Raw genomic sequence first — 27316 nt, forward strand, 5'->3', positions numbered from 1 at the left:
ACCTGCCCGGCACCGCCCGCAGCGCAGCCTGCTGGGCATGGCCGGGGCGGGGCCGCGCGACACCACCAACCAGAAGCTGCTGCTCCGCGCTGCCAACCAATGGCAGCCGCCCAGAGCCCGAGCCGAGGGTCAGGGAGAACCAGCAAGTTCGGTAGAGCGAGCACATGAACCGGCGGCGACATCTTGGGGGGGGCTCTCTTAAAGGGACAGCGTGCCCGCGGGCGCACCCCTCGGCCCGGCGCACCGGGCTCGGTCCCCGCTCCCCAGCCAGGACGAGTGCCCGCAGCGACCGCTCCGCTCTCTCTTCCTGCCGCTCTCCTTCTCTCCCCTCCCTGCACGCTAAAAAGGGCCCGGTGTCCCCCCGCCCGCTGCCTTGGTACGGCCTGGGCTCCCCCGCGCGCTGCCGCTGTTGGCACGGCCCGTGCGGGCCCCGTCAGGCGCGGCAACATGGCGGTGAGTTCAGGAGCCGGGCCGGGGCTTCGGCTTGGGGGCTCGGGGCGCTCCTGAGGCTCCTCACCCGCTCCTCAGGGTCACTCTTCGGTGCCGCGCTCTCCGGGACGAGGGTCCTATAGCGGCGTGCGCGGGGCCTTTGGCCAGCGGCTGCGGCCCCTTGGTGTAAAGGTCTTAGGCGTGTCTTGGTTTTGATGGGCAAAAAATACATCCTCAACCTTTATGAGTGCAGAATGCGTGTGTCCGTAATGCGTGTGTCCTTAAACAATTCCTGTGTATTATACGGTGAAAGAATAAGATCATTTAATACTTGCCATATGTTATTTGATAAAATAATGAGAGGAAGGGCTGCTGAGCACTGATTTAATTAAAATCGCTTGGAATGCTTTACCTGAGGAGCTCCGTGAACTACACTCAGAGCTGTTACCTGCCCTCTTCCTGGCATAGGGATTGCTGTGCCCACGTTATGTACGTCAAGAGGGGGACGCATGACGTGGGTTTATGGAGAGCCTGGAATAAAACCAGAATTCTATAGAAGTTTTCACTTATGATTTATATTCTCTTCTGCCTCCCCAGTTCAGAGATCTCTGTTTTATTGGCAAGATGGTCAGTGTGTGTGTGCGTCCTGGCTACTGTAGAGTCCTTTGCTGTAGAAAATGGTTGTTGATGCTTTCCTTGCAGATCTTGGCTCCAGTTTCAGAGGGCTGGATCTCAGGCTGGCAGAGCCACCGCTGCTGCAGGGACCGGGGGCAGTGTTTGCCCCTGCCCATGGAGATCAGGGTGGGCTGTGATGGGTTACAGTTCTTTCTTACCCTGTTCAGCCAGACTTCTCTTCCTTTCTCCGCTGAACAGGAGCGTAAAGGAACAGCGAAAGTGGATTTCCTGAAGAAGATTGAAAGAGAGGTCCAGCAGAAGTGGGAGCGTGATCGAGTGTTTGAGGTCAATGCTGCAGACAGGAAGGACCAGAGGAGGTATGGTTGTACTTCGTTTTTCACTGCTCAAAATGTCTTTTCATTCGAGATCTGCTGGGGGGAAAAGTGGCCCCTTTGTAATGAGCAGTATTCATGGCTCAGCTGCAGGGACTTGCTCACACGTTGTTGGCATTTCTGTAGCTGATGACATAAAGCTGGGTACGTGTGTAGCTGAGTTCCAGCAGGATGAGAGAGGCTTTTTCATTCCCTGGCAGTGTCAGTTACCCTCTGTGGGCTGAAAACCAGTTCTCTTTGGTGACCTGTACCCTTTGACATGGAGGAGGCTCTGCAGTGGGTGCCTGAGCCCTCCCCCTGGGGAGGTTTCACTCTGAGGGAAGGTGTGTCCTGCTCTGCCTCACGGGGCACAGCAGAAGCCCAGGTCCTGCTGTGGAGCAGCCTCTTGTCCTTGTGTGGAGCTGGAGGAGGGCAGGGTCCTGGGTGGGCCCCTTTGGTCACCACTGGCTGCAGCCCCAGCCCCAGGGCATGGAGAGAGCTGCGGGGAGGGAGAGCCTTGCGCAGGTGCAGGGGGTGCTCTGCACTCTGGGGAAGACCATGGGACTCTTGCTCTCATTTCTGCCCCAGAGTAAACCCTGAGAAACTTGTTTATCCTCTGGGAAAGTGGAGCGTGCCTGGAAGCACAGTTCCTCTGGAATTGGTGGGATCCATGCTCCTCACAGCTGTGGAGGGCTGTCTGGGGGAGCTGCATTAATCCTGTGGTTTTCTGGCTGGAAAAGCGCTGACCTTGGCACGATGAGGTTAATACTTGGTGTGTGGGAAAGTCAGACTAAACCAAGATAATAACTGAAGTGGTGTAACAGGTGTCAGGTTCTTAACTTGTAGATTTTGCAGGCAAACAAATGACTTGGCCTTTATTCCTTCATGGTAATGGATCGAGGGAGTGTGTGAAGGGGAGAGACAAGGCGTGAAGTACAAAGGTGGAGGTAGAAATTCAGTGTCCTAAATGTAAATATTTTCTTAGCTGCTTTGAGAGCTCGGGTTCCAACAACTTAATGCATCGTTGAAACACCCTGCAACAATATGTCCCTGTGAAAGGAGTGATTGCTAGCAGTGTGCCCTTAAAATCTGAACTCACACAATGGGAGATTAAAGAAATGACTTTAAGACTTTGCTGTAATTAATTTACAGAAGCAGGATTAGAATTTGTTACCTTTGGGAGCATGCTGTATCTATTTCAATGTTTCTGTGTGATGCCAGTCCTCTGTGGGTTTTTCTTTTGTATTTATTTTTTAAGATGATAAAGCCTGTTAGTGTATCAGCTCTTTAAAATCAAATACTCATGTTACCGGTGAGGAAAATATTTTAACATCATTGTGGGCTGATAATAGCTGAACATCCCAGTTACCTGTTTTGCTGTGTATTGTCTGACGGTCATTTACAAAGCTCATTATGTGTTTAATCCTTTGACTTTCTTCTCAGCAAAGGGAAGTACTTTGTTACCTTTCCTTACCCTTACATGAATGGTCGCCTGCATCTGGGACACACGTTTTCCTTATCTAAATGTGAGGTAAAAATTCTCCTTTGCTGATACCTTTAAATACTATTCTAGAACAAATGCTGATTTTGTAGTCCAGTTTTGAGCTAATAGGATGCCATGTCAATTCCTTTACAGCTTTAGTAATGACTTATTAAAACTTTCCTTTTTCCCCACATTTTCAGTAGGAATATTGCTAGCTAAAGGGAAATTCCATTAATGTAATTTTTAATTTGATGAGATGGGGCTGCAGGTGTTTCCCCTGTTTGTTCTTTGAAATGAGATTTTTAGGAGATGCTGCTAAAGGGCTCAAACTTCACAAGAGACCTGTCCCTTTTGTTTGTGGTTGCTGTGCTCTATGTGGGAGCAGGTTGTGGGTGCTAGAATTCCAGAGCAGCCCCCTGTGCACCTGTGGGTCTCTGGTGCAGCCATGCCTGTGCCTGGGCAGCCACAGGGGCAGGCCTGGACACAAACTCGGCTTCCCCTCTGTGCCAGGGCTGTGTTGCAGAAGGAGGCACAGCTGTGTTTGAGCAGGAGCTGGCCCAGCCCGGCTGTTCCTGTCTCAGCTGTTCCCTTTTCCCTGCCTGCAGTTTGCGGTCGGGTACCAGAGGCTGAAGGGGAGGAGCTGCCTGTTTCCCTTCGGGCTGCACTGCACGGGGATGCCCATCAAGGTGAGAGCTTGGCAGTTGCTGGGGGGTTGTTTCTGATGGGGTTTTTATCCCTAAGGCTGCTCGGGGCCTTGCTTACTGTCCATCCCCAGCAGCACCTTAGTTTATTTAACAGCTCACCAAGATGGTGTGATTTGGAACCTGAATTTGTAATAAACCTGTGTTGTGCTTCTTGAGCTATAACATCACTTTAAAAGACAAAGTGCTGGAAAACTGCATTTTACCTGTAGTATGTTTTCCTTTGCAAGAAAATCCTTACAGTAAACCCCTTCTTGCCCTGGAAGGTGTTCTGGAAGTGGCAGGATCTCCTAGATCTTAATGCAAGGTCCAAAAAAAGTTTAAAGCATGGAATGCAAAATGTTATCAGTAAAACCCTGTCTTTGGCTGTGGATGCAGCTGGTGCCCTGGCTGACACACTCCCAATAACTCTGTTCAGGCTTGTGCAGATAAGCTGAAAAGAGAAATGGAGTTGTATGGTTGCCCACCGGAATTTCCTGATGAGGAGGAGGAAGAGGAAGAAAATTCTGGTAAAAAAGGGGAAGAAATTATCATCAAAGACAAAGCAAAAGGCAAAAAGGTAAAGTTTAAACCAAGCCTTCCTGGACTGAGAGCTGTGCTGTCAAAACTTCAGTGTGCACATTGTAGGCTTTTCCTCCTTTGGGCTCACAGAAATCTCAATACAAAGATTTTTTTGTTTTTTTCCAAGGTAACTGAGTTACCTTTAGGGTGGACTTGGAAAAATGCATTAGCTGCATGGTTCCAGAGATACCATGTTAATGCATGAGCCCTTATTGGTAAGCTAATGTGCTGCCTCATAGTTTTCTGAGAAAGAATCCAGAGTAATACTCTCATTTTTTTCTCTTTTTTTTTAATCCATTCATGGAACATTCCTAAGCAGGTTGTAGGAAATAGCCCTGCTTTCTCAGAGGTAAAGCATGTGTATTCCTGCTGTTCTAGTTACTGTTTTTTAAGTTGGTGTCTAGCCAGTTCTGTCTAGATAGGCTCAGTAAAATCATCCAAACTATTTTCACTTACCAGGTTTTTAAATGAGATTTAGGATTTTGGGAGTATTCCAAAGCAAGGCAAAGAATCAAGTCTGGGAAAAGACTCTTCGAGATGCACTGTATGTTGTTTATCTATGCTCAAGAGATTGTCCCGCTGGAGCTGCTGGGTTTGGGGTTCTGGCTGCTCCACAGGACAGAAGGTGTGACCTTGCCTGGGTCACTGCTGGGGAGAGACAGGAGATTCTCAAGGGACAACAGCTGGGAAAAGTACCATGAGCAAAGTGACAGCAGCAAAGGTTTTTGGTACAGGGGTGCAAGGCTATCACCTTTCTGTGGTGCAAAAACCCATGGGTTTGAGCAGGGCCTTGACAACAGGCAATTCCTTGCCAGGTTGTTGTGGCAGAGCCTCTGCAGGTGTTTTGGACATTGGCATGGGGCAGTTGGGAAGAGGAGGGTTAGGGAATGAACAGTAAATACAAGGTGTATGGTAGATTGGAATACAGGGTGTAGAATGGAAACTCTAATCAATTACCCTCACTCTTAGAGGGAGGATGTGAGAGTATTTGTATTAACTTGTGTATCTGGAATCAGAAACCATAACATAAACAGAGGTAAATGCTCTTGTGACAAGCCTGTGGACTTCTTCCTAATCCCAACTGTTCTTTCAGAGCAAGGCTGCTGCCAAGACTGGCTCTTCCAAGTACCAGTGGGGGATCATGAAGTCTTTGGGTCTGTCTGATGAAGAAGTGGTCAGTTTTTCTGAAGCTGAGCACTGGCTGGATTATTTCCCTCCCCTTGCTGTCCAGGATCTGAAGAGCATGGGATTGAAGGTGACTCTGGGTGATCCCAACCTCAGTTATGCAGCAGCCATACCTGTATTGTTACTGTGTTGGTGAATGTACTGCTTCTCTGTGAGATTTTCTGAGTAATACCAGCATAATTCCAGGAATGTTTCTGCTATCTATGGAATTAGTCATTTAACATTGAAGGTCTTGGGTGATAATTAAGTGATTTCTTATATAGAGCTTGTACCCTGTACAGTGGTCACAGCTAGAAATGAGTCCAATAAAGACATTATGACTTATGGCTCCCATGTGAGATAACTTGTCAGTAGTCAGTATTGACAGTAGTTCTATTTGACATCTCATCATTCTTCTTCCTAAAAGTACTTGTCCTGCTGACAACAGATTTTTGTAAATGGAGAGAAATAAAGGTGATGAAACAGGGCAGTGCTGAAATGCAGCTCGAATGGTTGGTTTAAATTACTACAAAACCTCTGAATTTCTCAGTCAGTGGAGGGACCTCAAGTCTTTGACATCTCTGCTCAGAGAGCAGGCACAGATGTGTATTTAAGTTTACACCCTTTATGGGACATGTACTTGCATTGTCTTTTTGGAGAGAAAGCTGTTTTTATTTTTAAGGCAATAGTTATGGTATTGTGAGATTCCTTTGATTTCTTGATTGTGCTTACTTACTGGAGCCTCTTGCCCGTTTTCAGGTGGACTGGAGGCGTTCCTTCATTACAACCAATGTCAATCCCTACTATGATTCCTTTGTGCGATGGCAATTCCTTACTCTAAAGGAAAGAAATAAGATTAAGTTTGGCAAACGGTAAGCTGCCACTCGGCTCTGAGTTTTTGGGAGAGTGGATAAGCTCAGCTGTACCAGAGGCAGAGCCCTGTGACACGTCTCTAGAGTGTGCTTTTAACTCAACAGAAAATGGACTTGTTCCTTGCTGCTGCTCTGCATGATGCAGTGAAGTGTGTGTAGCAAAGCATGTGAGATTTGTCTTCCAGGTTTAGTTTTTCCTTGGGTACCAACTCCAAGCAAAAAACAGGCAATTCTGAAAGCTCTTGTGAAAACTGAACATTAGCACTGATGGAAACAGATCCAAACAAAATTTGAAAGTGCCATTAAGAGGTCTTTTTTTCCCAGAGAGCTGTACTTTTTTTCTTGCTCTATACACTATTTTACTCACTGCTAAATGAAAATCTTTTTCTAGATATACAATTTATTCTCCTAAAGATGGACAGCCTTGCATGGATCATGACAGGCAAACAGGAGAGGTAATGTTTTAACTTGACATTTTCATGCATTGCTTATGATCTTAAATGCTAAATGGAAAGTAAGTTGTATCTTAGAGCAAAACATAGTTTGGATGTGCAGAGTCACTGGCTCTCAGCTGTCAGTGCATGTGAAAATTGAATGAACTCCTCTCTTGAGCAGATTTGTCTGGAACTCTGGATAGTATTTTACATTGTAGCTGGTTTCTGTGATTGGCAATCTGTGCCAGCAGCATTACTCCATTGTGTTGTTAGCTGTTGAAACTAAATAAACAAGCTGTTGTTAACTTGGATGCTGCTGAATCAGTGTCTGGGACTAGTAAGTTTTTGGCTGTAGGAGCACAGTATAACCTCTCTGCAGTCTGCAGTTTAGTGAACAGCCTTTCATATTAATGGAAATAGGATTTACTTTGAGGAAAGCATCAGTACCTTAAATAGTGTTTGGATTAGGCTCCTAGAGATTAGGATTTGTTTTCTTTCCTACTCAAGTGAGTTTCACTTATTGATTGTTGCATTGCCTGTGGGACTTGCAGGGTGTTGGGCCTCAAGAATACACACTGATAAAAATGAAGGTATTGGATCCTTACCCTGCAAAATTGAGGTAAGTCTTGACTTTTTAGTGGTAGATGAGCTCTATCTCCTGGCCAGAACTGACCATTGAATTAAACAGTGTGTTTTGCCTAGTGCAGAATTTAATTTCACCTGCTTATTTCCATCACTTCAAAGACCTAGTCAGAATTTTGACCTGCTCTATTTGCTGTGTCTGCATGGACCTCAAGATGGAATTAAAAAAAAAAGGAAAAAAAAGGAAAACCCACAATGAACTAGTGACCCACTTCTGTCTCTTAGGAAATGTTGCTTGGAAGTTGATGCTAGTGTAAAAGCCTGTTCTGTATGAGCCATGATGATTTTATTTTGCTAACTTAGCCAGTACTTTTTCCCCCCAGTGGCTTGAGAGGGAAGAACATCTTCCTGGTGGCTGCCACGCTGAGGCCGGAGACCATGTTTGGGCAGACCAACTGCTGGCTGCGGCCGGACATGAAGTACATCGGCTTCGAGACGGGCAGCGGGGACATCTTCATCTGCACGCAGCGCGCCGCCCGCAACATGTCCTACCAGGGCTTCAGCAGGGACAGCGGCGTGCTGCCCGTGGTCAAGGAGCTGATGGGAGAGGTGAGCAGCCTGCAGGCCCGCCTCTGCTGCCCCTTGCGGCTCACAAGGGTGATGATGGTGCACTTCTCATGGGAAAGAAAATACAGGAGGGATTACAGGAATATTGGAGTGACTGAAATCCTTAGAGCTGATGGGAGAGGTGAGCAGCCTGCAGGCCCGCCTCTGCTGCCCCTTGCGGCTCACAAGGGTGATGATGGTGCACTTCTAACGGGAAAGAAAATACAGGAGGGATTACAGGAATATTGGAGTGACTGAAATCCTCAGTGACAAACAATGCAAGCAGCAGGCAGCTTCTGTGGCAGCCAAGCCAGAGCTGCTGCTGGGAGAATAACCTGGCGCACTTAGCTGGGGACTGATGCATTCCTATTCCCTCAGCATGATGTGGTGAAAGGATAGTGTTAAGTAAAGCTTTCCTTCTTGCTGGGAAGATTAAATGGAAAGGGAGGGGGAAAAGCAATAGCTAGAAAGGGTTATGGGGAAAAGGCTTTTGTTGGTACTGACATTTCCAGTACATCTGTGTGAATGAAGCTTTCTTAGCTGAGTAGTGAATGTCAGTGGTTTTGGGGTTTGCTGTCCTTAACTTGTGTGCTTTGTGCAAGTGTCATCAGTGGTGTTTATTCATCCTGATACAAAGCACCTTCAGCTGTTTGCATCCCTTGATCTCCATTCACTACAACTTGTCACCATCTTCCTTGATCTTGCCTTGAAGAATGAAGTAGAAAATAGTGTTTTTTTCCTTTGTTAGTAGACATGATGTGAATTCAAGCAAATTAGTGAGGTAGAAGACAGCTGCTAGACCTTGCCTGCCTCCTGTCAGTGTGTGGCTATCTTGACAATATGCTTTCTTTGTTTAATGTCACTTTTGACACTGGCTTCCTAAGCCACTTTTGCCTCAGTGCTGTTGTGCTTCAGATACTTGGAAGCAAACTGTCCTTCTGCTTCCTATGCTTTCCCAATTCTACATCCTTGTAGTTTAAGTTTCTTGGTATTTTACTTTCCTACCATTATATAACCTATATCCTGTCTCAAATAGTACCACACGTTTTCATATGTACTTCCTCCTTATCCATCTGTACATAAAATGTATTTAGTTTGTTTGTAATGTGTTGGGAAAATTTACAGAAAATTGGAAGAATATCAGCCAGGAGAGCTTACTCTACTAGGCTGAAAGCCCCTGATTTACTGTAATGCTGTTCCTTTGTCCTGCTCAGGAGATTCTTGGTGCTGCACTTTCAGCACCCCTCAGCACCTACAAGGTCATATATGCCCTGCCCATGCTCACCATCAAGGAGGATAAAGGTAATTCTGCAGCAGAGCCTCTTGGATGGGCACTGGCATGTAGTATGGGGGACTAATCCTTTCATCTGTTTATCTTTTCCTTTGCCAAGGAACTGGAGTGGTGACAAGTGTTCCCTCTGACTCTCCAGATGACTTTGCAGCACTGAGAGACTTGAAAAAGAAGCAGGTCAGTCTGTTAACTGAATTGTTTCTGTTTCCTTTCCCTAGTGAAAAGGGTCAAAAGTGAATATCCAGTGAGAAAAACGAAACTTGCTTTAATTGGCATTCTGTCATCTCTAACTTGAAATCAAAGCACTTAAAAATAAATGAAGTTTAAACCAACTGGGCTAGGACAGATGGGTTTTTTCCAGACTTCAAGTCTGAGTTTTGGATGAGAATCATTTAACTTGTGCTGCATGTTAAGGTAGAGAAGAGCACCAGGGAAACAGAAATGAATTCCTGTTGTGGAAATGACTTCCGAAAATGAGATTAAGATTCTCTATGAATTTCAAATGAGACTGGAAGTGATTGTTACTAACTGCAGGAGTACCTCAGTGTCTGAACAGCTATCCCTGGCTACTGAATTTTTGCCCACTCATTTCAGGGAAGAGCAATATCAATTTTTGCCCTTTTAAAAAATGTAGACAATTATGGCAAGGAATCACCTGGAAATGAGATGGAGATTGAGCTCAGGTGTCAGAAATGGTGAGAAGGCAGGGAAGTGGCTTTGTCTGATTTGTAATAAAGCATTATGTAAAAAAAACCCACTATGAATGGATAAAAACCTTTACATCTAGAAGACTTCTATCTATTGATTTTTTTCTTCCAACTTTCAAGGCTTTGAGGGTGAAGTATGGCATCAGAGATGAAATGGTCCTGCCGTTCGAGCCGGTGAGTGCACCCAGACGTGTCCATCTGCTGAGCACAGGATCTTATGTTCACTGATGAGAAACAAAGCAGGAGCTGTGCCTCCTCTGCCAGGGTTTCTGTTTAAAGTCCTTCTCAGCTGAAAGCTGAAAAACGTAAAGTTTTCATGCTTTCCTGTAGTTGTCACATTTGGTCTGTTAAGGGTTGCAACCAAGATTTGTTGTTGTATGCTATGTTTCAGAGAAAAAGGAAAGCATCAATTTTTATAGGAGTTATAGTTTTGGGAAATGGAATGCATCATTATCCTAATAACCTGTTGGCTGATGAAAACTTTGTGCCCTGATGGCCAGATGAGGAGGGTATCTGTTCAATGCAAAAAGCTGAAGTCCCTCTCTGTTAGCACAGCCTCGAGGCAGAGGCAGTGTTCATTAGAAAATGCAGGTTACAGGTGAAGCCATCCCAGAATTCTGCAGTACCCTTGGTTCCACAGGCCAGCTCCAGTCCTGGCACAGCTCTGTGTGGTGCCATGTCATGGGACACACCTGGGCAGCTCAGGAGTCCCCCTGGGGGCTGCCAGAACTTCTGGGCCACGAGTGCAATTGCAGCAATCTGTTGTAAGCCCTGTGTAACTTGTGTTGGATGCTGTGAATGTATGGAGTGAGTACTGGGGTGCAGGAGAGGTTTGACAGCCCTCTGTTAATTCTCAGGTGCCCATCATTGAAATCCCAGGCTATGGCAGCCTTTGTGCTCCATTTGTCTGTGATGAGCTCAAAATCCAGAGCCAGAATGACAGAGAGAAGCTTGCAGAGGCCAAGGAGAGAGTGTACCTGAAAGGATTCTATGAAGGAGTAAGTAGTACAAGATTTTGGTAAGTGGTTTCTTGGTGAGTTCAACTAGGAGAAAAAAAAGGCAGGTAAAGAATGAAAAAAAAAAAATCTCAAGAAAGAGGGACAATGTCCTGTTTTCCCAAAAAAGTCCCAAAGGACTTTTCATTTAGACTTTTCCTGCTGTAGGGTTCTGCAGTTGAAGGAGTGATGTAGAATTGGAGAAAGTTTGCACTCACACATTGCTGTGTTTTCTGAGCATTATAACCTGGTCTCTGAACAAGTGATCACCTTCTAGGGAGCTGATCCATTTTGTTGCAAGTATAGATAGGGAAACTGATATGAAATGAGAAGGTGTTATTATTTGCAGGTTTTGTTGTTGTTGTTGTTTTTGGGTTGGGGGTTTTTCGTTGTTTTGTTTTTTTGATTTTTGTTTTGTTATGTTTTTTCTTTTTTTCTCCTGTCTTTACCTCAGTAGCTTACCATGTGTATTTCTCAGCTGTTCTTTTGTAAGCAAGCAATAGTTTTTATTTCTGACTCTTTGCAGTCTGTCATCTGTGTGGATGCTGACATGTGTACAAACTGTTTTTGGGTAAAGATGACTGCACATAATGAAAAAAACCTAATACCTGTACTCCTATTTTTTGCATGTCAAAGATTGCAGCACCTGCTATTTCCTTATATTGATTTGAACAACTATGGCACCTATTTCTTGCTAAATTTTGAAAAAAATTATCTTCTGTGACCCATCTTTGCAGGTGATGTTGGTGGATGAATTCAAAGGACAAAAAGTTCAAGATGTCAAGAAACGCATTCAGAAGCTGATGTTGGATAAGGTAAGTGGCAGTGTGCACACAGCTGCTTCTGAACTGTCTGCTTTGTCCTTTTCACAGGGCTGAGTCACCAGAGAAACCCCTGGTGTGGTTCTGCAGCCCTCGGGGTGCTGTGGGTCGCTGCAGAGAGAGGGACCTGGTGTTCTTGGGCTGAGTGGGCTGAGCAGCTTCATTAGAGTTCTCTTGTTCCCTGCCTTATTTTGTCACTCTCCCTAGGACATGTTCTGGTGGTCCAATTTATTCTTTAGCATAGCTGGGAGGGTGCTGAAGTGTAGGACCTGGGCTGTCAAGTCTCATTCAAGCCAGTGAAGGAGATGTGTGATGTGCAAATGCCCCCTTGCTGGGCTCCTGTTTCAGAAAACAGCAGTAAACAATCAATGACTGTGGCATCCCTCTAATGAGACTCCCTGATGAGGACTGGGAGTGAGAGGAGGCTTCAGGCATTTAGTCATCATTCCCTTGTTGTTGTGGCACTGTTATGGCCAGATTATAATGCATCAGCACGCATGATGTGTGCAGCAGATTTGAAGCTCAGCATCCCATTTTCCTTTGCCTTTCCCCCTCCCTCTGTCCTCCAGAGTTTCCTAGGAGCTGTTTCAGTCAGGGGGCATAGTTGGTGGGGAATATTTTGTGCTTATGTCCTCCTTTTCCTCATGCATTTTGTACAAAGTGCTGTGAGCTGGTACCTTAGAGAAGTTACCGAGTCAAGCCTTGCCTCATTTTACCTGAGGGAATACTGAGGCAGAGAGCTTCGGCAGTGGTGAGAGCTGTGCAGTAAATGCTATAAACCAAATTAGAATGGAGGGGATGCTTTTTAGTAAGTTGTCAGGATTTTCAGTACTTTGGTAAGTACTTAAATCTCAGCTTCCATTGCCCTTTCAATCTTAGGGTGAAGCCATGATTTATATGGAACCTGAGAAACAAGTTATATCAAGATCTGCTGATGAGTGTGTTGTGGCCCTTTGTGACCAGTGGTGAGTGAAACAAAGCTGCAGTTACGAAGTTGCTCCAATTGTACACTACTTCTGGATTGCTTTATTACAATAAACCTCTCCTGGCTGTAGGTATTTAGATTATGGTGAAGTGAGCTGGAAGAAACAGACGTCAGAGTGCTTGCAACATCTGGAGACGTGAGTTATGAATGTGCCTGTAAAGAAGGGTGACTTTGCTGCTCTTGGTGGGGTCTGAGAGGGCTGAAGGCAGTAAGAGCTTCTTTCTTACAGGTTCTGTGAAGAGACTAGGAGAAATTTTGAAGCTACCTTAGGTTGGCTACAAGAGCATGCGTGCTCCAGGACGTATGGCTTAGGTAGGCAAAACATTCCTTTCTCGGTTGGCTCTTTGTAAGGATGGTACTCCTCATTCATTTGGAAGGCTGAAGTGCTATATAACATCCCCAGTGATACAGGAAGTGTGGGAGCAACATTGTCCAATTGTATCTTGGCCCAGCATCCCAGAGAAGGGGTGCTTTGTTGGAAGTGCATGGGGCTGGTAATGTTTGTGTTACTACAGGTAGTCCTTGTAGCATCTTAGTAGCTTTCTGCTGGGCCATTGATTTGGAAGGGACCTCAGAAAAGGGAGCTTCTACCATTTCTTGAGTTTTCTCCTGGAATCCTGATTAGCCTTCATCTTGTGTAGCCTGACATGGGCCAGCTGCTAAATGTGCACTGTAACCCACAGCAGATGTTCTGCAGCTGAGCTGTGCCAGGAAATAGGTTGAAAATGAGCAACTGTTTACCCTTGAGTAAAATTTTCAAATGCATAGTTTAATTTTTAAACCAAATATTTTTTAAACCCATTAGCATGAGTACTAATGTATGTGTATGTGTTCCACTGGAAATCATCAGCTGCTGCTGTGTGTGGGGGGGTTCAGGGTGGTGCTGGATGCCTGACACAGCCTTCCCCTGATGTATGTATGTGTATGTATGTGGATGTGTTCCACGTGAAATCACCATCAGCTGCTGCTGTGTGTGGGGGGGTTCAGGGTGGTGCTGGATGCCTGACACAGCCTTCCCCTGATGTATGTATGTGTATGTGTTCCATATGAAATCACCATCAGCTGCTGTGTGTGGGCCAGGGTGGTGCTGGGTGCCTGACACAGCCTTCTCCTGATGTATGTATGTGTCCCACATGAAATCACCATCAGCTGCTGTGTGTGGGTCAGGGTGGTGCTGGGTGCCTGACACAGCCTTCCCCTGATGTATGTATGTATGTGTATGTGTCCCACATGAAATCACCATCAGCTGCTGTGTGTGGGTCAGGGTGGTGCTGGGTGCCTGACACAGCCTTCCCCTGATGTATGTATATGTATGTATGTATGTGTTCCACGTGAAATCACCATCAGCAGCTCTGTGTGTGAGGGGTCAGGGTGGTGCTGGGTGCCTGACACCACCTTCCCCTGATGTATGTATGTGTATGTATGTATGTGTTCCATGTGAAATCACCATCAGCAGCTCTGTGTGTGTGGGTCAGGGTGGTGCTGGGTGCCTGACACAGCCTTCCCCTGATGTATGTATGTATGTATGTATGTGTATGTGTCCCACATGAAATCATCAGCAGCTGTGTGTGTGAGGGGTCAGGGTGGTGCTGGGTGCCTGACACTGCCTTCCCCTGATGTATGTATGTGTATGTGTATGTGTTCCACGTGAAATCACCATCAGCTGCTGTGTGTGAGGGGTCAGGGTGGTGCTGGGTGCCTGACACAGCCTTCCCCTGATGTATGTATGTGTATGTGTATGTGTTCCATGTGAAATCACCATCAGCAGCTGTGTGTGGGTCAGGGTGGTGCTGGGTGCCTGACACAGCCTTCCCCTGATGTATGTATGTATGTATGTATGTGTATGTGTCCCACATGAAATCACCATCAGCAGCTGTGTGTGGGTCAGGGTGGTGCTGGGTGCCTGACACAGCCTTCCCCTGATGTATGTATGTGTATGTGTATGTGTTCCATGTGAAATCACCATCAACAGCTGTGTGTGAGGGGTCAGGGTGGTGCTGGGTGCCTGACACCGCCTTCCCCTGCAGGGACCCGCTTACCCTGGGATGAGCAGTGGCTGATTGAGTCTCTCTCTGACTCCACCATCTACATGGCCTATTACACCGTGGCTCACCTGCTGCAGGGGGGGAACCTGAGGGGCCAAGGAGAGTCTCCTCTGGGCATCAGGTAAGGAGAATGAACCATTAAATTCTCTTGTTTAATTAGGTGTGCTTATCTCCTGAATTGCTCTGCAGAAAAGACTTGCCAAGGAGGTTGAGTCTTTGCTTTTGTGTATAAAAAGCATCTTTATTAAACTTAACCTGTCATGAGCTGAGTTAGAACAGCTTACAGAGGGGCGGTAAGGAAAGAGAGGAGTGTGACAGGCAGTGAGAGGAAGAGAGAGTGAAAAAATGCTTCTGAAAGCACCTCTGAAAGAACTGTGTGGAGAGTAAATCACCTTTTTCAATACTGTTTGACTTGCCTTGAAATGGACCTTGGCAGGTTTTTGGGTGATTGGCTGCTTGGGTGTCTGCTTGCTGAGACTGCTGTGCACCACAATAAATTGGAGGCTCCAGTGTACAGAGGGAGTAGGATTTAGCTCTTGGCTTTTGTCGCTGTCACTCTCCCGGAAGCTCAGAACCATCTTTTATCCACAGCTTGTCTGTGGAAGTCTTCAGAGCAAGGGGGGGGAAGCATGTGACCTCTTGGTTGGAGGGGCTTTTGAAGTGTGGTGATAGGGGTCAGAGAGATGAGATAGTACAGCTCAGTCTGGAGCTGAGAAAACACTTCAGATTGTGCCTTGAATCATCTAATTCTGTGTGGTTTATGGACTAATTTCTGGAGTAGTTTACATATTGGAATGGAAACTTTTCTTACTTTATGTTATAACTAATCTGAAAACCATTTCCAAAGTAAATATTCTGATTCTTACAGAAATACCTCTGAGACTGGGCAAGGCTGTCATTTGGGCTCAAACCTCTCTAATTACAGAGAAGCTATGCACGAGCTAGTCGTGTCTAGAAACAAGCTTTGAAGTGAGCATCCTGGTCCCTGAATTACAGATTTGATGTAATTAAGCATGTACAATTAGAATGCTCTCCTATGCAAGTAGATAACATCTAGAAGCCTTGGAAAATGCTTTTTACTGATACTTGTTCTGTGGTGTGAAGGAAAAGGGGATTTATGACCCATCCTTTCAGTCACCTTCAGTTACAATGAATTTGGCACCAAACACAAGCCCAGTCACGGCACTGGAATTTAGAGCATGGAACAAGAACTGCCAGAACCAAACCAGCAAGCCTGTGCCTCTAGGATTTTTTCTGGACTGGTAGTACAGATCACCATCTGAGGTGTTTTTTAATGTGTACTGGAAGTGTTTGGGGTCCAGAATGCCTTTCCTCTCTGCATAGCACAGAGCTATCACCTGAACTCAGGTGATAAAGGCCATGGGCACTCTCTCTGTGTTTGTTGATCAGGTGGACTGTGCTGTGAGAATGGAGCCACAGGTTTAAGCTGCTTTACAGAAAGTGCTAGAATGTGAGGAGCTTTTACTGACTGTGCAATGTGGGACTGATTCTGTGCAGGGCACATCAAATGAGCAAAGAGGTTTGGGATTACATCTTTTTCAAGACAGCTCCGTTCCCTAAAACTGAGATTCCAAAGGAAAAGTTGGATAAGCTGAAGGAGGAGTTTGAATTTTGGTATCCTGTGGATCTCAGAGTTTCTGGCAAAGATCTTGTTCCAAATCACCTGTCGTACTACCTCTACAATCATGTGGCCATGTGGTCAGAGCAAAGGTGAGTTGGGATGTGAGGCAGGTAAAGCTGGAGACTGCAGTTCTGTTACATTTGCTAATGGCCTTTGGACTGTACAGCATTTAGAATTGTGTTGAAAATGTATTCTTTCATATTGCAGCTTTAATACAGTTGTCTATCGCAGAAGTGATTGAAATGGAAAGAGTTTTTACCATTATTTCCCCTGGTTTTTCTGCATTATCTCCTCCTATGAATTTCTAAGTGTTGAGTTGCATTCCTGCACTGGAATTTATTTGGCATTATTATTAAGTCTCCTTAATTCCTTCTCAAGGATGGTTAAAAGAGCCATGTGTACTCCCATGGGCTGTGCAGGACTGGTTGAGAATCTTTGCCCATTGCATGATGCTTTTATGGTGAAGATACTGTTTGCATTCCCTTGAATTTTGGTTTAGGGGTTGTATAAAACTGTACATAGGAAAAGTGTTTCTGATGTATAGTAAAGATGATTGTGGATAATTCAATATCTCCTTCCTTCATGGGTAGAAATGTGGACCCAGCTCTTGGGCAGTGCCAATCACTGGCCTTTAAATTAAAATATCTGACCAGAGGAGGGTGACGTAAAAGAACTGTAATTGCAGGTGCACTGCTCCCTGCCCTGTGTTTCAGCAATGAGAATCCTTAGCCTTTATACTGTAGTTCTTTTCATCTTCAGAGATACTCCTTAATATATTTAAGACAGCCCTTAGGTTTTTTTTTTTTTGAAGATTCCACTCAAGGCATTCATCTCAAACTGGAATATAAAATGCTTGTTCCTATTTTTAAAAAGAGAAAATGTATTTTCTTGGCCAAAAGATTTCTATCTTGCCTTTGTACAGGGAAAAATGGCCAGTAGCTGTGAGAGCCAATGGACATCTGCTGCTCAATTCTGAAAAGGTACGGTGAGGTTTTGTGTGACAGGCTTTTGTGTTGTCAAAATAGGCATTTGCTAGCCAGACTGGAAACTTCTTCTTGGCATGTAAGCAGGGGAAATAGTGACATTTCTTCATTAGTTCCCCTCCAGTTTTTCATTCATTAGAGGTAAAGACCTGCCTTGTGTGTGACTTTATGTAGCATTTTCTCTTAAGTCAGCTCTTGTGTGGTCTCACCAATTTAGTGAAAAGTTCAGTGAAGATTTCTGTTAAGTTTTAGGGTAATATAGAATATTTATTTATTTAAGTAAAGTTTATATTTTTAGAGCATTGGAGTAGGTGCAATGAGAGGAAAATGTTTGGGGCAATAGCTTGCTAATATGTGCAAGTTCTGACACTGAATTCAAGTGTGTGAACCCAGGAATTAGGCCTTGGGGACTGTCTGATATTAATCAAAAAAACCCAAAATAAACCCTAGTGGAGTTCCTCTTGAAAAATCAATACATGGTGATCTGAAGCTACCAGTTTTAAAGTGGTATTTAAGTTTCATTTAGGGAATTGCATGCACGCAGCGACAAAATATAATTCTAGAAGAGTTCAGTCTGCTTTTGCTGTGAGACCTCATTCAGATTTACCAAAATGCTTTTTGCTGTGATTCATGAGAAAATTGTTTGCCCAAACCCTTGCTGGGTCTGTCTTGCTTATCCACCAACACAGGGGATGTGTGAGAAAACAAACACTCTTATCTTTCTTTCAGATGTCTAAATCGACAGGCAACTTCCTCACCCTCACTCAAGCTGTTGACAAGTTTTCTGCAGATGGTGAGTGCATTCTGACCTGCATCTGATTGTCAATTATGCCAAAATGACTAAAATTAGTGTTTTGCTCTCAAAGAAGTTTATTGGAGTATTGAATGGCAATAAATCTGCCACTTACCACCTGTTCTTGTGGAAAAGCTGAACTGCACATGGAAGATTGGGATGTGTGTTAGCACACCTGGTTCAGCCAGGAGCTGCTCCTGGGGCTGAGCTCTCCAGGAGCAGCCTGCTTGGGCTCTCTACATCCACTAAAGAGATCAGAGCACAGGACATGCTGTTGGTGCGCATGGGCTGTGTACATGTTTGTGCCTTGTGTATCCATGTGTGCCATGCTCCTGTGTTTTGGGCAGGGACCGTGCTGGGCTCCTGGTTCTGGTGTCTCTCTGGTGCCCTCCCAGGGAGGGCCGTGTTCCTCTCCCAGGGAGGGCAGTGCCTCCTTTGAGGCGCCTCTGGCTGGCCAGGCAGTTTGTGACCTGGCTTGCATTTGTTAGCTGCAGCTGAAGGGAGCTGTCAGGGGTGCAGGAGGCTCAGCACGCCCCGGGCACTGGCCAGCTGCTGGCACCCAGCCTGCTGGCACCCAGCCCTGGCAGCTGATCCCCTGTTCTTCAGGCATGCGTTTGGCCTTGGCTGATGCTGGAGACACTGTCGAAGATGCCAACTTTGTGGAAGCCATGGCAGATGCTGGTATTCTTCGTCTCTACACGTGGGTGGAGTGGGTGAAGGAGATGATTGCAAACAGAGACAGCCTGAGGAGTGGCCCAGCCAGCACCTTCAATGACAGAGTCTTTGCCAGGTGTGGTACGAAGGTTAATAATACAGTTTGGACCGGGTTTTTCCTTGCAAGGAGGAATCCTGTCGTTATTTTTTTTCTAAAAATTAATGAATTTCATAGAACAGATCTCGTTCCAGACTAGGTTAAGGGGTTTGGCTGCATTGGTGACAGTTTTACAATGTTGCCATTACACGGGGCAGACTATGCAGTATTGATAATTGTTGTCACTTCCCTTCCCTCCCCAGTGAGATGAATGCAGGCATAATGAAGACAGACCAAAATTATGAGAAGATGATGTTTAAGGAAGCTCTGAAAACTGGCTTCTTTGAGTTTCAGGTAGGAGATGTAAGAAAATGACATCTGGTATTTGTTACTTAGTGGATTTCTTTTAATCCTTCTGTCTCTGATCCTTAATCATACAGCTGAACTGGAATCAGAATTGTGTCAAGAAAACAGAGTACTTCAAGGGAATAAATGTGGAATCGTAGAAATGTGCTTGTGTCAGTTTACAAAGGTCCAGAGGAAAGCAAATCCAATTCTGCAGAATAGTCCTGATATCTAATATGAGCAAAAAGCTGCTTTAAAAAAGACACTATTAAAAATAGTGTTGCCTTTATATCTTTCATGATAAAGGACTCTTCATAAGAAAGCTAGAAAATGCATCAACAAAATTGTTTGGAAGCATAGTGCTTTTTGATATCCTCCATAAACCATGTCTCCAGAGTGTCTGCAGAGCCATGCTGCTCCATTGAATGAATTACACACACTCCTTCATGTGGCTGCTTTGAGATACTCAGGAGCAGGGTTAAATAGGCTGAATTATGTGTAATGATAGATCATATTCATTGCCTTTTTCTTAGTTCTTATTAGTATGTAAGTTATTTGGGATGACAGCACCTGATATGCAGCTGTGGATGTTTTTGTCTTTTATGTTTGTGCCAATAAACAGTTTTTTAAAGTACCACATAAATGCAAAAATCCAATGGCCGACTGGCACATTCACATGTGGGTGCTTCAGGAAAATACAGTTCCTAGAACTCAATAATGGATTATGACAAGTTGCTCGCCTTCTGAAGGCATGTTGGAGCCTGCAGGGGTGTGTGTGTGTTTGTCCCTGGCAGCAAGGGCTGATGGCTGTGCTCTTGTTCCAGGCAGCCAAAGACAAGTACCGGGAGCTGGCCATCGAGGGCATGCACAGGGAGCTGGTGTTCCAGTTCATCGAGGTGCAGACTCTGTTGCTGGCTCCCATCTGCCCCCACCTGTGTGAGCACATCTGGTCCCTGCTGGGGAAGGTACTGACGTTTCAGTTCTGTCACTGATTCGCATCTGAGCTTTTATGGATTTCAGTAACACCCACGTCAGGCTTACAGATATTTGTGTACAAGTAGAAAGGACATGTCAGAGCACAAGAAGTCATAGTGGCTCATTGTCCCTGGGACAGTGACTGCAGGGAGCTGGCCTGTTGCTGTGATGATATGTGCAACAGTAGTACCAGTCACTGTCGTTGTCTGCTTACAAAGAGGTGATCTGAAATTTAGTGTAACAATGCAGTAGTCTTACACTTCTGCATAAAGCTTGGTTTTGATGTTTTTTAAGCCCTCTGCTTGTAGGTGGCATTCCATAGGCATATGGTAGTTGTGATTGTGTGTATAGTCCTGAACACACTCGCAGTGCTTCTCGTCTGTGTGTCCCCTCCTTTGGGTGGTTATGGGTAGGGGCTCACTGGGCCCAAACTGGCTGAACTCCCTTTTCCAATGAAGCTGTACTGGTTGGGAGCCCAGCTGAGGTGTGTTCCTCAGTGCATTGCTGTCTCGCTCTGCCCCAAGGCTGACTCCATCATGAGGGCCTCGTGGCCAGCAGCAGGGCCCGTGGATGAGGTGCTGATCCGCTCCTCCCAGTACCTGATGGAGGCAGCTCACGACCTCCGCCTGCGCCTCAAGAGCTACATGGCCCCTGCGAAGGGAAAGGTGAGGCTGCTGTTTGTGTGCACGTGTGATAGTTCTGTATTGCCTAGGGACCCCTTCCTGATGGGCTTTTTTATTTCCTCAGAAAGGTACAAAAGAGCCTTCCCAGAAGCCTTCTCACTGCACCATCTACGTGGCAAAGAGCTACCCACCCTGGCAGCACACCACCCTGTCCGTCCTGCGCAAGCACTTCCAGGTGCTCCTCCCCTCCTCTGCCCTCCAGCTGCTTGCCAGCTCTCTGGGGGCTCATCTGTACAAAGTTTATAAGCTGCACCTCGTTATCAAATTATCTCAGTAGATTAATTTTCTTCATGCTTTTACAACTGTCCAGTAAGTTTTGATGCTTAATGAAAATGTCCCAAGGACTGTCATTGATTTGACAGTTGCATTTCATTGGTTTTGACAATCTGAGTAAAAAACATGCCTGTGCTCTGTTGCTTCTTCCAATTGTAAGTGGTGAGCTTTTAAATATTCTTTACAAGTATGTTTTTGAGGAAACATGGTTGACTGACAGACTACTGCTGCCTTACTCCACAAGTGGGCCTAAAAGCTTTGTCTAGTCCTGAGTAAGTGTAAACCACTCAGCAGTGTCACAAGAAATAGCTGAAATGGAATAAGTGAGTATAAGAAGAAATATATTAAGAAAACAGAAGGATTTGTTTCAGACATGGGGAAACTGCTGAGAGTGGCTTTTGGGATCCCAATGGACCATCCTCAGCTTGAACACACCAGGGTTGTAGCTGATAGATTTGGGAGTCCTGACTATTCCAGCTTGTGGAATTTGTGGAATTCCTTGTGTGGGATTTGTTCATGGGGTATTTTCACCTTTGGGCATTGTATAGGCTTTTTTTTCTGTATTAGTGTTAAATGCTGTTTGGGTTTCAGAAGGATGAGAAAACTGTCTGTGGAATCAATGATGCTGACAAACCTTGCTGGTATTTATGGGAAAGCAGGAAAGGTACATGGTATTGAAAGGCAAGTTTTTCATTATAGCTGTTCTCCTTAATGTTTGTTCATCCCTGTTTAGGGCAGTGGAGGTCAGCTGCCAGATAATAAAGTAATTGCCAGTGAGCTGAGCACCTTGCCAGAGCTGAAGAAGTATATGAAGAAGGTGATGCCCTTTGTTGCCATGGTTAAGGTAAGTGTCAGAGGGACAGTTCTGCTACAGGAAAGGCTTTTGGGAATGCAGTGTCTTCCCCTTGCCCTGTGCTTATTTGGCATCTTCAAGAGTTTGTTTAGAAACATCTTCTACATCTCTAGAAGAGCTACATAATAAAAATGTCTCTGTGTGAATTAGCCCAGGTGAGCTCTGGAGCTGGTTGGGGCTTGGTGCTTTCTGTGTTTTGTGGGTGATGCAATCTGTACTTCAAACATAGCTGGATCCCTCTGTATTTGAAATGTGTCCTATTTGACTTCTCCAGTTTTTCATGCTGAAATGAGTCGAGTGTTGCTTTGGAGACATAGAAACTGGAAGCTGAGAGTAAGGCCAAGAGTTGATTGATTGCAGTATGTGTAAGGGAGGAAACAACAGATTGTTCTGAGCCTTGAATGGAAATACGAAATTTGTGTGTAATTATTAATGCTTATCACTTAATATGCTGTTAGTCCATTATTTTCCCTGAGTCATGCAAGTCTATGAAAATCTTGGCTTCCATTTCTTTAAAGAAACTTTCTTGTGTTTGCTGTTGCAGATGAAAATTCAATGCAACTAGGGAGAGCCAAGAAACAAAGAATTAACAAATTTTTTTTAAAATGAGGGGTGGGGGTTGCAGTGTATGATTTAAAACCTTTTTAATGACTTTTCATGATCTGTAGAAATTGAGAGGGATTAGAAATGGAAAAAAATCTTAATGAGTGTAAAAAAAAAATTACTTTTTGTTCTTAAGCTTTAGCTTGATTTTTGAGATGCACATAATAATTACTTCTCTTTGTAAGCTTTGTCATGAGGAGTGGAACTGTTCTTTGCTCTCTCTGTGGGGTTGTTCTGATTGTTCCTTTTCATGGGAGCTTGGAAATCCTCAGAGGAGCAGAGAGCACAGAGCAGTTCTGGAGCTCCCTGTCTAAGTTTGTAAGAACAGTAAGATGTGTTAGATCCACTGATCCAGCTGGGAAAGGTCAGACAAGCTCTCAGTCCTCAGAGTTAGGGCTGAAACATTGCTGTGTTCTGGTGTCTTTAGTCTGGCAGCAGTGAGCGATCCTGGGGCAAGTGGGGAAGGAGCTGAGGCTTACCTCAAACCCATCTTTTTGCTTCCAAAGAGCAGCAGCCTGTTTCCCACAGAGACATGGAAACACCTGAGCTCGGACTCCCCTGAGCAGTGTCTTTCTCTGAAACCAATTATTAATCAGTTCCAGGGTACAAGGAACATCTCTGCTTGTGCTTCCTACTCATCAGAGGAGGCTGAAATGTAGGAGCGCCTCTGTGATTTACAAAGGGAAGCAGTTCCATGTTAAAAGGGAATCTTTCACATTAAACTGATGAGGAAACCAGGAAACCACAACCATGCTGAGGCTGACAAAGCAGAGCTTCAAAGGAGACAGCTGGCTCAGCATGTGAGAGCCAGGCAGGGACAGATTAAACTCCAAAGAGGAAGTTCTGTTTTAGCTAAAAAAAAAAAGTGTGGTTTTTATACTGCCTTTAATACTGTGTCTCTTGTGACTGTTGCTGCTGGCTTTCTGGACTAATTAAGTTACTTTTATGTTAACGTACAAAGTGGTTGTTATTTCCCTGCAGAGAACTCGCTGTGAGCACGTCCAGGTGTTGTGGGCTTGTCCTTTATTTTAAACTGGGTCATAAGCCTGAGTTTCCTGCTGTGAAATACCACTGAAATGCTGACTGATTTTGTGAATTCTCAACCTGCACATTAAGTAGGGATTTAAATAACTGTGAATGTCAAACACCTTTTCAATTCTATATTAAAAATGTGTTCTAATTGCTCTTACTCCTCCCATCAGTGTCACCAGCTCCCTGCAGAAGAAGAAGCCCTGTTACAAGAAAATTATTGCTCCAATGTTAATGTTGTACCAGCAGAGAGCTCTTGGATTTACAAGCCTATTCTTTTCATGACTAATGTGGATAGTTTGCCATTTTGAAGCACCATTTTACTTGCACCCTTTGGAGGGTTTTAATACTTTTTCCCTCCCCCCCACAGGAAAACTTGGAGAAAAATGGTTCTCGTGTTCTTGATCTTGAGCTGGAGTTCGATGAGCGTGCAGTGCTCATGGAGAACATTGTCTATTTGACAAATTCCCTGGAGGTTGGTACAGACTTGGCACCTACTACTTGGCATTTATTGGGATGGCTGGAGCACCAGCTGTTTGATGGGGCTGTAGCCTTTGCTGTTCCCTCTAAAGCCATTAAACTCCTGCTTATTCTCTCCTCCCCCATTTTTTCTTTTACAGCTGGATCACATTGAGGTGAAGTTTGCTTCTGAAGCAGAAGATAAAATCAAAGAAGACTGCTGTCCTGGAAAACCATTTTCTGTATTCAGAACTGAGGTAGTATCAGAAATTCAGATATTGAAAGTCTGAAAACTTAATTAAAAAACTTAAATTGAAACTTTACTTTTGTCTGGGTTTTTTTAAATATGCCATTTAAAAACTTTGTTCAGACATGAATGTTTATCATGTATGAATATTTCTACTTGCAAAGTAAAAATGTCATTCCCTAAATATGTCTTAAACAATTGTTACACTTTGGGCTGCATTTTAGAGTTGGGGCAGTGCTGGTATCCAGCACGGGCAGGCAGGTTCTAAAGGGATTTTATCCCTCTGGAAGATTCATGAACAGCAGATGTTTATTTGGTTTAGTTCCATGTTTCTCCTGAGGGATCACATGCACAGTTCTCCTCTAAGGTCTGTGTTGTGTCTCACAGCCTGGCGTGTCTGTGTTCCTGGTGAACCCTCAGCCCTGCAACGGCCACTTCTCCACAAAAATGGACATCAGGCAAGGGGACAACAGAGAGACCATCATCAGGCGCCTGATGAAGATGGACAGGGGGATCAAAGGTAGCCTCCAGTGCAGGGCACAGCTGTGCCAGCTGCTGAGGGGGTGCTCAGGGGTGTGACAGACGTGGGACGTGCCCTGTGTGTGCAGGGGTGGGAGTCAGTGCCAGCTCCTGGGTGGAGGTTTGGGAATGAGGGAGGTGAAACAGGGACTCCCTGCCTGTCTTCCCAGGAGCTGTCAGGGTGCTGTGGGGCACAGGGCTGGAAGGCTGCACTTGCAGGAAGGCTTAGCTGAAGGGTCTCAGGCTCTTGGTCTGCTTAGCAGTCTTATTAGTCTGCCTTTTGATAGGGAATTGTACTGAAATCAACTCTCACCCTCCTCTTCCTCCCGCTCTCTACAGTTCATCCCTCAGAAAACGAGGAATAACTGTTCAGTTACTCAGACCTTTCCTGAGCCAGATAAAGCAAATTCAGTGCTTGGAATGTGAGATTAGGAGCTGGTGTTTCTGTGTGGTTTATCCCCATTTCTGTTGGTAACTCACTGTGTAACCCCTGAAGGACATTGTTGTATTGGTGTAAACCTTGGCACGACAGGTATTCCCATGAGAACATATTTCCTTGGAGCAGGTGTGACGTTCCAAGGGTTCAGCATTGCTGTGGTTATTAACTCTGGGTGCTGTGGCCTGTGTGCAGCTCCCAGGGCCTGACCAGCTGCTCTCTCTGTGCAGATCTCTCTAAAGTGAAGCTGATGAGGTTTGATGATCCCGTGCTTGGGCCCCGCCGTGTTCCAGTGCTTGGCAAAGAGGAAGCAGGGAAAACTCCAATCCTGGAGCAAGCCATCTTCCACATTGACCTGGCCCAGAGGCACGTCTGTGTCACTGAGAACGGCCTGACAAGGGACATTGGGGACACAATTGTTTACCTGGTCCATTGAACGGCCGTGTATCCAGTGAGAGGGTTCCTGGAGGGACTTGGAAGCATTTGTATTGAACAAAGGGGAGAATTTGTTCTGTAAAAAAATAAAGCCCACCCAAACCGACCTGAGTTCACATGTGAGTTGCCCCTGCTCTTTTAAACAGGGATTTAATAAAATTATTTTCCTGTGGTGCTTTGGCTTCTTTTGAAAAGAAAGTTATCCTGGAGACCCTTCTTTTCCAGCTGTGGGCAGGGTCTTCAGGAACAAATTTGAATGCCATGCTTAGAATTCCACTCCTTGCTCCAGCGAGCTGTGCTGCTTCTCAGCTGCATTCAGCTGCCTCCAAAGCTGATTCAGCCAAAGGCTTTAACTGAAGAGCCTGGTGGGGCAGAGGTGGGAACTGGTGTGACACAAGGCAAGGACCAGGATGGTGTCACCTGTGCTGCCTCCAAGTCCTTCTGACACATTGGATGTCTAGGGTCTCATCATGGTTTATTCTCTCCTGGGTACTGCCTCAGGATGCTTTTATTCCAGTTCAAACCCACAGCCAGTGACCCTCCCACCCTCCCCTTGCCATCTGTTCCCAACAGGCAAAACCTGAAATAAGAAAGTGGAAATAAACATGCTTTCATGCAAAAAGTTTTAATGGTGCCACAGCAGCTCCCACAGGCTGGTGTCTCACACGGTGGGTGCCAAATCTTTCCTGAGCCCCATTTTCCCCAGTGCACTCCCCAGTGCTTGCAGTGCATGAGGGGCTGTAATCCATTTGGCCCCAATTAATTTAATTATCTACAGGCTACAGAGCTAAGCATTAGTGCTATAAACTTAGATGAATAAACTTCTGAAAACTTAAAATATCTTTAAACCATTGCTTTTTTTTTTTTTTACAGAAATACAAAATAAATAGCCTGAGGATTAATACAAAACAGGAAACTAATATCTTCTTGTTTATTGACTTTTCTCCCAAATAGTGCCTTGAATTGAAAAAACCTTTTTAAAAAATGAACTTCACTTCATGGAAAAAATATTCAGCATCCCTGAATTTGTACAAGTGTCTCTGAACAATAAACTAAACATTATTTATTCTTCCTACCCATCACCAACTAAGCAAATGTTATACATCCTACTGTTTCTAAGATATATATGTAAAAATAGTAATTTATGATTTCTCACTGATGGTGACCTGGCTGTAACCTTTAATTGGAGCATTCCCTGTGCTGGATGCAGAAAGTAGACAATGGAACTCCCTGCTTGGTCACATAAAGGATTAGGGAACTGTTGCTGACCCCTTCTGCCCGTAGGCTCTGTTCTGGCTGTAACTTTGGTGCAGAGAGATCTTTTTCCCCTTCATTCCCCTTACAGTCCTCCCCAGCCTGGCACTGGGGTCCCTCGTGTGCTGTCCCCAGGCAGTCTCGGATCCATCAGTGCTTCCCACTGGAAACACATACAAAGAGATCAGCCTGGGGAGCTCCCACGGGCTCTGTGGACAGTTTGGGGTTCTAAACACTGATCTCATTAATATTTGGAAGTGTTGCTTTTTAAATGGGACAGATCCTGAAGTTTATAACAACCTGAGAGGTCTTGAGCTGTGATTACACTTCCAACACCCATTTCACAAATTAACTGCAGTGATTGTTGGGCAGTG

At 45.1% G+C, this 27316-nt stretch overlaps 1 protein-coding gene across 1 annotated transcript; it reads left to right on the plus strand.

The window, feature by feature from the left end:
• The first annotated feature begins 437 nt into the window (after window positions 1–437).
• On the plus strand, window positions 438–25860 carry LARS1 (leucyl-tRNA synthetase 1). Its single transcript, XM_066559913.1, has 32 exons — window positions 438–453; window positions 1303–1421; window positions 2859–2946; window positions 3504–3584; window positions 4018–4158; window positions 5254–5415; window positions 6084–6196; window positions 6588–6651; window positions 7182–7249; window positions 7596–7821; window positions 9033–9120; window positions 9210–9286; window positions 9937–9990; window positions 10674–10814; window positions 11549–11626; window positions 12512–12597; window positions 12688–12753; window positions 12847–12929; window positions 14645–14783; window positions 16181–16393; window positions 17227–17284; window positions 18017–18080; window positions 18687–18870; window positions 19095–19185; window positions 20001–20141; window positions 20676–20816; window positions 20899–21009; window positions 21841–21951; window positions 23963–24067; window positions 24213–24308; window positions 24686–24818; window positions 25484–25860. The coding sequence occupies exons 1-32, from the start codon at window positions 448–450 to the stop codon at window positions 25687–25689; spliced, it is 3534 nt and encodes a 1177-aa protein (XP_066416010.1). The 5' UTR covers window positions 438–447; the 3' UTR covers window positions 25690–25860.
• The last annotated feature ends 1456 nt before the right edge of the window (window positions 25861–27316 follow it).

Source organism: Molothrus aeneus, chromosome 15 (genome assembly GCF_037042795.1).
Source record: "Molothrus aeneus isolate 106 chromosome 15, BPBGC_Maene_1.0, whole genome shotgun sequence".
NCBI lineage: Eukaryota > Metazoa > Chordata > Aves > Passeriformes > Icteridae > Molothrus > Molothrus aeneus.